The following is a 12,031-nucleotide window of genomic DNA, read 5'->3' on the forward strand; positions in this document are numbered from 1 at the left end:
TCTGTAGGCTTACTGGAACAGAAGAATTGGATGATTTATGCTGAAACATTCGATGGACACCAAGCATGACTTCATTAATAGGTGATTAACACCACAACCAGGTTATATGCCCAGTGTCATTAACCAGCTAAGTGCTAGTATTTTTTATATAGAAAAAGTACAAAATGTTGAGTGCACAGAAACATGGCAAGCTAAGCTGTAGTTAATTAAATAATTGAACTACACTAGTACTCAGTTTACACAATTATACTATTCAAGTACGCTTCCAGTAATGAGGCAATGATAAATTTCCTAAACTCATCCTTGCACAAGAATATATTCCATAAGATACAACTACTGAACATCAACCCAGCACAGTACTGTCATCTGGGTTTTGAGCAAAAACTCTAATATCAAAAAACCAGAATGATTAAAGGTTTCAAATCGAAATGAAAAATATAACTATAATTCCTCCACCCCCAATGCAAAAGTACCTCTGAAGAAATTTTTGACCTTCATCTCATCTAATTATGTACTGCCTATTCCCAATTATGATCTTGAAGGGGATACTCATTCACACCAACTTGTGCAACTTGACAGCATGAAATTGAACCGAAATCAGCCACACCATTTCACAACAAAGTCAGAAAAGGTGCTGATACTAGCTGTATTAAGTTAAAACAGAGACCGGTTCATATCCATCTGCCTCAATTGCATCTACCATAGATAGGTCGCCTGTCCTTGCAATTTTTCCATTGTCCTGATAGTTTACAAGAAAAAAAGATCCATTTAAGTCATTTCACAACATAGACATTGTATTTAGTTTTTCATACACTGTCTATAACGGGGATCAGGATTCTCATTTATGTCATTTCAACATGATAAAATCATGTGAATGCATCTCAACCATGTACTTTTTTAAATGAAATCAATGGCGTGGAACTAAAATTGCAAGTTAGCGGGTAGCTGTCTATCTCAAATCATGCTATGGTTGAGTTAGAAAATACATGTTGAGATGTATTCACATAATGTGGTCACGTTAAAATAACATGTGAGAGGATCCTAATACCTACATCCATTTTCTAAGAAAAGCAATCTTCTACCAAAAAGCCAATAAATGGGCATATAATGTATACACACGATCTAATTCAGGAAATTAACAGCAGTGATAAAAACATCAAATGCGTCAATCTAATCACAAAGATATATATTTATTTCCAAAGCTGCCTCTATTCTTAAAAAAAAAAAACGTAGCTAGCAGAAAATATATGGGTACCCTGCTAAAGTTGCCAAATCAGCACCTAAACCATTAACCAAAAAATTCAGAACAAACAAATATTAAATGATCATGAAGTGTGTGTTACGTGATACAGGACAGCCAATACTATGAATGAACACAGAGTAAATTGAAAATCATACACAGTAATCTAAATTCTAGACAGCATCAAATATCTGATGCTATAACATTATCCTTTGAGGGACTGGGAAACTAACATATCTAAGAAAAGACCTACTTTCTTTAGGAAATGGAAATCTACTTCAGCTGATAATCCTCTAGGTGGGTTCATCTACATTGATGGGCCGGTGCCATAAAGGCCAGACATATGCTAGGATCAGAGAGAGACTGTTTACTTCTAAATCTCTCTAAATAGTTAGGCCAATGGTTTTCCTTGATCTACCTCTAACTATTAGACTATCATACATCTGATCTTCTCTCCCTATCGGTGCTTCCACATGTCCTCTCGTAGATGCCTAAACAATGGGATTCTATTGTCTTCTCAACTATAGGGGTTCTCCATTTTATTTTATTTTTTGTGGTAATGGTTATTCAATTTTCTAATATGCCCAAAGCATTTATCAATTTCAAACACCCTACTTGATCCTATAGTTGACATCTCTTTTTATCACGACATTACTTGGTACAATGGATCTTAGATAATTAAAAATGTTGATTACAACTAGAATAACAAAAGAAATTAGTAAAAAAGGCAGTTTTTGTAATAAGATCCTTCCCATAAGATGCAAGTATATACCTCTAATAGTTGTCCAACAAGCTGTAGAATCTTCATGTAAAAATATTACTTTTCAATTTAATCACAAAATATCTGCACAAACCTTTGCTAAAACCGAATACATTCACACAAATGGAAAGCAGCTGCAGGGTTAACTCCTAAAATTAAGCTCCTAAACCCCATTTTCCTCAAAAACTTAAGGAGAGGAAAACTATTTGCTCTCTATTCACCTCACTTAAAGTCTGAGACTGAACAATCCCCTTCAAGTTGAAAACATTGAATAAAATTAAAGATCAGTTTTAAGTTTTTAACTTACCATAACATGGACATGGGAGGGTTTCAAAAGATCAAGAATTCGCCGATAGTGAGTAATCATCAACAGAGAATTCTCTGGGGTAAGAATTTTATTAACCGCACTTGCCACATCCCTGAGCGCATCAACATCCAATCCCGAATCAATTTCATCCAAAATAGCCAAATCTGCCCCCAAAACTGCAAGCTGCAAGATCTCATTGCGTTTTCGTTCACCTCCACTAAACCCTTCGTTGACATTTCTATTGAGAAAGTCAGGCTTCATGTTAACAAGTTGTAGCTTCTCCATTAAATAAGAAAAACACTGCAAAACAGAAATTCAGCAAGTCAGAAACCATAAAAAATAAAAAAAAATAAAAAAAGGGCTACACTCGGGTTTGGAAAAAGTCCCGAATCCAATTCAGTCGCAAAATCAAGGTTTTTTATGCATGCCCGACTGCAATTAAGGTTGCCTCAACTGCATTTAGGCCCTATCTAGATAACCAGCTTAATCAAGTGCTTATGCTATAAGTACTTATGTATAAGCTATTTCTATAACAAAAGATAAAATAAAGTAAAATTGTTTTCATGCAAGCTATAAGTTGTTTTCATAAGCACCGTTTAAAAAAAAGGTTGTTTTGATAAGCTAAGCTATCTTGGATAACTTATGGAAATAAGTTGAAAACAGCTTATAGACATGTCATAAGCAATTTTCAATAGCTCTCCAAAACAATCCCACAAATGTTTTATGTCCATAAATAAGCTAAAATGAGTGAATCCAAACAAGCCTTTTAACAGTGATTCTCCAAAATATCAATTGTGAGGCAAATAAGTTCAAATAAATCAATCTCAAGATTTTTGATATCTATACTATTACAAATAAGTTTGTATAAACAGCATTTCACCGCAATTATCAACAATATTAAAAATTGACAATAATAAAAATAAATAAATGGATAATGAACCTCAAGGGGTCCAAGTTCAGGAAGACCAAGTTTCTTTCTCCGAGCATTATAAGCCATAACAAGAAATTGATCATTGGAAACGCCAGGAATTGCTACAGGTGATTGAAAACTCATGAAAAGACCTTCAAGGGCTCTTTCTTCAGGTTCCATTTCAAGCAAATTTTCCCCTTTGAAAACAACGCTACCACTGGTAACTTCATAATCAGGATGACCCACAAGAACCTTAGCGAAAGTGCTTTTACCAGAACCGTTTTTACCCATGATAGCGTGAATTTCGCCTCTGTTGATAGTGAGATTAACGCCGCGGAGAATTTCGGCATTGGATTCAACGATTTTGGCTCGAAGATCGTTGACTTGTAAGAGGGGAACATCGCTGCTCGCCGCCGCAAAGAAAACGAATTTGCGGCGAGTGTGTGATTTGGGAGAAGAACGGAAGTGAAATGGAAGAGATAGTGATGAAACAGCCATCACTACTACTGCGATATTCTGTTATGTGCTATGCTATGATGAAACAGATTAGATAGTGTGCCTTTTTTTTTTCTTTTTCTTTTTTTCTCTTTACTTTCTCCCCTCTTCAAAATGGTTTTTTCTTTGTAAAAAATAAAATGGCTTTTTTCTTATCAATATTTGCTTAACCAATCATTTTTTTATTTTTTATATATTTCGTCACCATTGCAAACCATATACTCCCTCCGTCCCTATATATAAGACCCTTTTGTCAAAATCACGGGAATTAAGATAGTGGATATTTGTATTAAAGTTGTTTGTAATCACTATTGTTTTTACAATTTTATCCTTTAAGAAAGAACGTTAGTTTATGTTTTCAACATGTTATTTATTGTTGATTGAAGGAAAAGATGTATAATAAATAGGGGCATGTATGTAAAGAAATAATTAATGTAGTTGGAAATAACAAAGGGTCTAATAAAAAGGGACAAAAAAAATTCTCAAAAGGATCTTATAATTAGAGACGAAGGGAGTATTGTGTTTCACAATTAAAGATAAACATATTCATTTATTTTATAATTCCTTTAAATCCTATGGGACAACTAATTATATGATATAGTAGAAGTTTTAGGAACATTTAGGTCCTTACAATGGTAAAATTGGAGGACAATTTTGTTCTAAATTGATAAACCTATATTTTCTTTTTCTTTTTCCATTTATTTTTCTCGGGTTAAGATTCACTTCGTTTCTTTTAAAAAAAATGTAGGCTCCATTTATAACGTAAATAAACATAGATGAAAGATTGGTATGATCTATTTCAAAAATACTTTAATAAATAAATGGATACAACTAATCTCTCATATTTGTGTGATTTTTCTTTAAAAATAAAAAAAGTAAAAAATAAGCTTGTATGTGAGAGCAAATGAAATCCTTCTTGCTGAACTTCATGCTATTACCGTGGGTTGTTACATGTTAGGAAGATGAACTTTTAAGAGGTTTTCTACTACACGGATTTTCTCCTTTATGTTCAAATTCTTAAAGAGCTAACCCCTAGATTTAATAAGTATGCTAGGTTGATTCAAGATATCAAGGACCTCCTCAATCTTGACTGGTTAGCTTCCTTTGTTCGCACTCTTCTAGAAGGAAACAATTGTGCATATTTTCTAACTAAGATCGGTGCTTCTTCTACCTCGGAGTATGTTGTTCACACCTCCCCTTCGACATGATTATTTGATCTCTTAACTTCAAACTCTACAAGAATTTGGTGTTTCGTAGACTTTAGTTTTTTTTTTTGTTCTCTTCTTTTTTTTTTTTGAGGGGTGTTCTTTTTCTTTTGTTTCTCTTAGCTTTGTAAAAAAAATCCTTTCTTATAATTTTAAAGATTTTGGCTTGTGTTGTTGTTTTTAATTGTAAAGGAAGGTCACGTTGTAGGATACAAGAGATGAGTGCCACATTAATAAATAATGTCATTTTAACGTAGTTATTATTAATATTTTTTTTGTTGGAGAAGACAACCAAATCATAAAGGGCGAAACATAGGGGTCAGAATTGCACAATTGCCACGCTTCTAAGTGCTTGTTTGGTTCCGCGTTTGGAAGCCTCAAACGCGAGTTTGCTTTTTGAAACGTGGTTTCAACTTATTTTTTGATGTTTGGTCAGCTTCAGAAGCGATTCTATAAAACGTGAATATAGTCCCAAACTCACGTTTGTGAGAAGCCACAATTCGGAGCTTTTGCGGTAACGTGATTTTGAGAATTAATTTTGTCATTGTCATGACAGTTTCATTTCCCTAATTACCCTTTTTCTTTTTCCCACAGATGTAAATCGTTCCTTCAATCCAACAAAACTGCCAGCGATGATTTTTTTATTGATCAATTTTATTTTCATGGTGCTGCTTCAAGCTTCAGGTTACACAGGTTTCATGGTGCTGCAACCTTCAACGCTCTCTCTCATTCTCTAGGTTAGAGAAGAGGTTGAAATTGGGCTTCAAAAGCCCGTTACTTTCTTTTTTTTGTAAAAGTCCATTAATATTTTGCTTAATCCTTTAAAAAAAACGTTTGACACAATTTGGTAATTAATGAGTAAAAAAATTAATATAATATATCTAACTAAAATTAAACTATCTATAATTTATACAAATTTTTTTTACTGGAATATGCTTTTTATTTTAAATTTCTTATTTCATTATGAATAATCAAATTAATAATGCAACAAAATTTAAATAACTATAAAATAGAAATGAATTTAATCTTAAAAAAAAATTAATACCCATTTTAGTAATTATGCATTCAAAATCAATTTTGATCCAAGTTATTCAAACAACATGAATTTATAAGAATCATTTTTGCTTTGAGGTATCCAAACATCAGGCCCGTCCCTGAGGGGGTGCAAACAGCTCAACAGAGCTGGGCCTCCCTCAGTCATGGGCCTCAATTTTATTTTTAATACCCACTAGTACTACTGCCCTCCAAAAAAAATTTAATAACCCCAGCCATTTTCTGTCCCCTTGTTTTAGCCTTTTAGGCCTATTAGAATTAGGTCTTCTTGCTTTTGGTGTTAGGTGGGGGTTCCTCATGTATACGGTAGTCATTTTCACCTTTGGGTGTACCACATATATACGGCACCTTATATTTATCTTTTAAAAAATATAAATAGATCATTGCTTTTTTAAAAAAAAAAACGTTTTGATTTTATCACTGACCTCTTTTCATTTTCAGAGCCGAGCCTCCGAATTCTTAGGGACGGCCCTGCCAAAAATAAATCAATTCACATTCAACTCACTTTGAACAAAAATCAATTCTGTTAAAATCAATTATCTCCACCGTAGAACCAAACACACACCAGAAGTGCAATTACAAACATCATACTTTCAAGACCAAAATAGCACAGTTGCTAAAAAAAAAGGAGTATTTTGATCTATAATTGAAAAACGTGGAGTATTTTTAAACCTTTTCAAACAAAATTTTTGAAAAGAAAATTCTCCAAAGTGATTTTTGTTGGCGCAAGTTATGAAATGCTGTTCTGATTTTGCATCTGGTTTTCAAATGATATTTGATGTTATTATATTCTAAAAAGATGTATAATAATTCTACCAAACTATCAAGTTGGTCATATATTTGACAATTTATTATTGATTAAGTTCTTATATTTTAATAATATCAATTTGACAATATGTTTACTCATTTAATATTAATATAGTCTCTAGCCTACTGTCAGAAAAACTAATGTAAAAAAAAATGAAAAAATAACGACAGCAACCAAAAACTCTTTGACACGTTGAAAGAGAAAAGGATAGAGAGAATAATTTTTTTGAGAGAGATGGAGAGAATAATGTAATTTGTTGTTGACAATGATATATAAAGAAAAATGGAAAAAAAGTGTTGATTTTTCTTTTGAAGCATAAAAAAAAAAGTGTTGAATGAATGTATAAAAATAGTTGGAAAAAAATTTGAAAAGTCAAAAATATTTTAAAATGTTCACAATTTCAAAGATCTATCTAAAAACGGTCTACAAACACATGAATTAATGCTTTGTTTGTTTTCCATGGTAGAGGTGATAGTAGACGCCTACTAGAAGCAAAGACTAGTTACAGATTCATGAAATCAAGTCCAAATGGCACCATAGTCTTAAGTCTGTCGATGCAATAGCCAAATCAAACACATTAAAAAATGAATTTGATAAGCTAAAAAATAAGTACCGAAAATAACAACATAAAAATAGAACAATACACTTGACCAAAAAAAAAAAAAACAGAATAATACAATGTGAAGTAGAACAACACATGGTATATTTTTGTAGTATTGAACAATTTTTTGTCTTATACGATGTTTGAAGAAAAAAAAATTATTTTTGTATTTTAAGTCATTTGTATTTGAGAAAAAAAAGTTGTATTGTAGTTTATTGAGGACAATAATTTTAGATTTTATCATGTCATGTCCCTTATCTTCCAATTTTTTTGTGTTTTTGAAACAATTTTACAACCAAACAAAGTACAACAAAAATTGCCGAGTTTCTTATTTTTTTTTTTAATAGATCAAGCACGCTTAAATAAAATATTAGATTTCTTTTTGGAGAAATGCTATGTTTGCGCACATAAAGATAAATATTTGATACAGGAAAATATGCATTCCATTTCTCAAAGGTAATAGTATTTACTAGACATTCTCTCAAAAAAATAAAAATGTTGTTGACACGTTTCATATGGCTGAGAAACACGAGTAAAATACATTTTTGTTCTATCGGCAGTTAACTGCCGAAGAATTCAAAAACCGGATGCAGTTAACTGCCGAGGAAAACCTCGGTAGTTAACTGCCGAGGATCTTCTGATACAAATCTGACATAAGTTGTCTCATCCATTATTCATCTTATCTTTAATTTTTTTTTACCAGATCTCTCTAAAAAAACCCAACCAAATTTATTCAACAAAATCACAAGTAAGTAATTATAATGCTATTAACTAACATTTTAGTTGTTATAAATGTTTTTATTTGTTAGTTTTTGAGTAGATTTATTATTTTTTAGTTTTTGAGTAGATTTACATGTTATAATTAATTTTTAGAGTGGATGTTAGTTAATTAATGTTGTTAAAATATTTGCATGATGTTTATGTTATAACTTAGAATTTTAGGGTTATTTATTATTTTGGTGTTTTATATTTATTTTTTTATTTTTGTTTTTAATTAGATTTACATGTTATTAATCATTTTTAGATTAGATGTTAGTTGATTAATTTAGTTAAAATATTTGCATGATGATTATGTTATAGTTTAAAAATTTAGGGTTATATTTTAATTTGGTGTTTTATATTTTTTATTTTATTTTAGTAAGAGTTTATGATTTATTTTAAGAGTAAATATAAGTTGAATAATTTTGTTATATTTTACGTTATAACAAAAAAAATTATGTTAAACATAAGTTGAATGATTTATGTTATAGTATATGATTAATTTTTTTTATCTTAGTAAGAGTATATGATTTATAATCTTAGCGTTATTTTTATGATCTTTAGAGTTTATGTATAATTTGCACATCAAGTGTTTGATGAAATGTTTGAATGAGTTTTTCATTGATTGTTTTTAATTTCTTATTGTGTAGATTTGAAACAATGGCCGAGTGGATCGACGTTCATGCACAATTCAACGGCGGAGAACCTCATAGGTTGAAGGTTCGGTGCCTTGGTGTGACGTTAAAAGGTCTCAAGGATGAACTGACTGAATTCAACCAAGGAGTCAACCCCAGAGACAGAAGGAGGGCGGAACACGTTCGGTATAAACGTCCAATGCTCGACGAGGGGAGGGTATCATTCACTTGGGTGGAATTAACGAACGACGAAAACGTGACGAGCATGTTTTGGGAGCACATCATGTTCCAGTGGATCGATATGCGGGTGACGTTGCTGAAATCAACCGAATATATCATCAAAAGTTTGATTCCGCCAAAAGATCGTCATTAGGTACGGAATGAATGCACCTTTTAGCTACAACAATTGTCTTCCTTTGAATGGGGTAATTCAAACTTGCCAAACAGGTCTCCAATATTCGACCGGCATTCCCACTGTTCCTGTCAAAAGATTAAATTCTTGTTAGGCTGGTTTAAATGAAGGTATTGAAGGATCAACGAATGGACCTCATTCTTTTGACATTTGAATACCGTCATTTAATCCCAACCTAACAAGAATTTAATCTTTTGAACGGAACATTGGAAATGTCGGTTGAATATTGGAGTCCTGCTGCTTGGCAAGTTTGAATTTACCCCATTCAAAGGTAACACAATTGTTGTAGTTGGGAGGTACAAACGTCCAACTGCAACAATTGTCTTCCTTTGAATGGGACAATTCAAACTTGTTAAACGACAGGAATCCAGCATGCGATGTGCATCTTGAACAATGGTATTCAAGTGTCAAGGAATGCACCTCATTCTTTTGACACTTGAATACCATCGTTGCAGATGCTCATCGGATGTCGGAGTCCTGTCGTTTAGCAAGTTTGAATTTGCCCCATTTAGTGGTAAGATAATTGTTGCAGTTGGAAGGTACATTCCGGAATGTAATGTAATGCAATGTAATGTGATAACATATATTTTGTTTTGAATGGAACAATAATTATCTTATTGATTCACTTTTCGAATTTATTTATTCATTATGCAATTTTAATTAGTTGAATTCACGTTAGATTTAATTAGTATTTATTCGAATACGCAATTATTCAAAACGCGACTTTAATCGAAATTATTCCAAATACGATTTTATTCCAAGTACCATAATGTCAAACAAGATGTGGGCGACACGAAAATAAAACATAAAAAAATCCAAAATAATTAGGCATTAAAAACCATTACATTCATTCTTCCTCGTCACACAAGTCAATCGGGTTGCCCACTGGAGTCCCTGGGGCACCTTGTTTTGGTTGAGGATCGAAATAGCATGTCCTCCCGCTCCTCCTCAACCTCGAGTGATTGTACACCGGCACCTTCGATTTTTTTTCTTTCGAAACCATCACAAACAATACTGTGCCACGTCATAGGTGATTTTTCTCTGTTCTTCTCATCACCCTGAACGTTACCCTGATTCTAAGACATATTTACATTAAAAAAAATGGCGATCAAAACCTAACTAAACAACAATGCCATAAAATCATAAAATCAAAAACTAAACCTAAACCTAAATCTAAACTATCATCAAAACCTACATCTAAACCTAAACAATTCTAACAATTCTACAACGATTCATCAAAACCTAAACCTAACAATTCTAACCTAAATTATCCTAACATATCATAAAATCAATAAAACCTATATAATCGAACCTATGTAATTGAAATTTAACAAAAAAAAACAAAAAACAAACAATTTGACCACAAAACAACAGTGCAATATGATTCAAAAAACTTACTTATTTCTGTGATTGAAATTGGCTTGGAATGACTTCAAATTGCTCAAAATCGCACCAAGGAGAATAAAAAACGCAACAATGGAGTTTTGGAAACTACTATATCTGTTATGTTCTTATAACATATTTTCGGCAGTTAACTACCGATGTTTTCATCGGCAGTTAACTGCAGCCGATTTTTGAATTCTTCGACAGTTAACTGCCGAGGGGGTAAAAACATAAATTACTTTTCTGCATCAGCCTTATGCAATGTGTCTACACAAATTCTAAAAAAAAAAAAAAAAAAAGTATTTACTAGACATAATTTTTTGTACGAAGATTGCTTACATTTGGCAAATCGTAGCAAGGACCCAATCACCTACCTACACATCATAAGGTAAAGCAGCCAATTGGGAAGAGACATTTTGAGATCATGCAATGCAATACCTGGAATGGACAGCGTCATCATCATGTCATGGAAATGGATGACGTATGAATAACCATGGATCAAATCAAACCTCACGCCGAAATCCCATTTTCAGGCCACCTAAAAGTCAGTTTTTATGACTACCAGCAGGTCACTTTGTTGCTAGCACTTTCTTCAAAAAATAAAATAAAAAATTTTTCCTTTAAAAAAATATTTCTTTAGTTATTACAAGTAATATATTTTTGGAAAAATACTTCTTTTCGTCCATGTAATATTAACGAATTCCGATTTTAGTTTCTGTAAAAAAAAAATTAGATTTTATCCCTGTAATTTCATATTCTTCCACTTTTGGTCCCTCCTTTAATCACGTCAGTAGAATATGCATAAATTACGTCCCTGTAATTTCAAATTCCTCCCGCTTTTGGTCGCTGTAATTTCAGATTCCTCCACTTTTGGTCCCTCATTTTACGTGCCATGAATGCAAATTCTGCTTACGTGGTGGAATAATGGACCAAAAGTGGAAGAATTTGAAATTACGGGGACAAAATCTAAATCTTTTTTTTTACATTGACTAAAACCAGAATTCGCTAATATTACAGGGACAAAAAGAGATATTTACCCTATATTTTTCCTTTAAAAATAAATAAATTCGACGTTAGTTTCTTGCGGAAAGGCATATATAACTAGGGGTGTAAAGGTTCGATTTAGCTGACAGATTGGCGATTGTGGCTATGAGAATTATTTCTTTACAGCAACGAGATTTTGCTCGAGACATGCATATGTCTGACTGTGTGATTATCGCTTTTGAAGCTATAAATTTGCTAGATAAGAAACAGTACGGAGGTAACATCACTCTTAAGGTTGATATTAGAAAAGCATTTAACATTTTAGATTGGAATTTTTTTAATTCAGGTGCTTCACAGTTTTGGTTTTGCGACTGTATTCTGTGATTGGATCCTTGCCATTCTTCACTCGGCTCGCCTCTCGGTCCTTGTTAATGGTACAACGGTTGGCTTCTTTGGTTGTACTAGAGGTGTCCGTCAAA

The 12,031-nt window shown here is 32.5% G+C and overlaps 1 protein-coding gene across 1 annotated transcript; it reads right to left on the reverse strand.

Annotated features, from left to right (window-relative positions):
- Positions 1–184: 184 nt before the first annotated feature.
- On the reverse strand, positions 185–3,805 carry LOC11426959 (ABC transporter I family member 6, chloroplastic). The gene is made up of 3 exons (XM_003630566.4): positions 3,248–3,805; positions 2,308–2,607; positions 185–739 (listed from the first exon to the last, which is right to left on the reverse strand). Exons 1-3 carry the CDS (start codon positions 3,713–3,715, stop codon positions 650–652), a joined length of 858 nt encoding a protein of 285 aa, XP_003630614.1. The 5' UTR covers positions 3,716–3,805; the 3' UTR covers positions 185–649.
- Between the last annotated feature and the right edge of the window lie 8,226 nt (positions 3,806–12,031).

This window comes from Medicago truncatula, chromosome 8 (genome assembly GCF_003473485.1).
Source record: "Medicago truncatula cultivar Jemalong A17 chromosome 8, MtrunA17r5.0-ANR, whole genome shotgun sequence".
NCBI classification, from domain to species: domain Eukaryota; kingdom Viridiplantae; phylum Streptophyta; class Magnoliopsida; order Fabales; family Fabaceae; genus Medicago; species Medicago truncatula.

What these genes read in the sequence shown, in the direction of transcription:
- LOC11426959 (XM_003630566.4), bottom strand. Translation starts at nt 3,715, where the DNA reads ATGGCTGTTTCATCACTATCTCTTCCATTTCACTTCCGTTCTTCTCCC. An exon ending in CTGAACTTGGACCCCTTGAG is followed by an intron (nt 2,608 to 3,247) that starts GTTCATTATCCA and finishes TCTGTTTTGCAG; the next exon opens with TGTTTTTCTTATTTAATGGA. An exon ending in CCTCCCATGTCCATGTTATG is followed by an intron (nt 740 to 2,307) that starts GTAAGTTAAAAA and finishes GTAAACTATCAG; the next exon opens with GACAATGGAAAAATTGCAAG.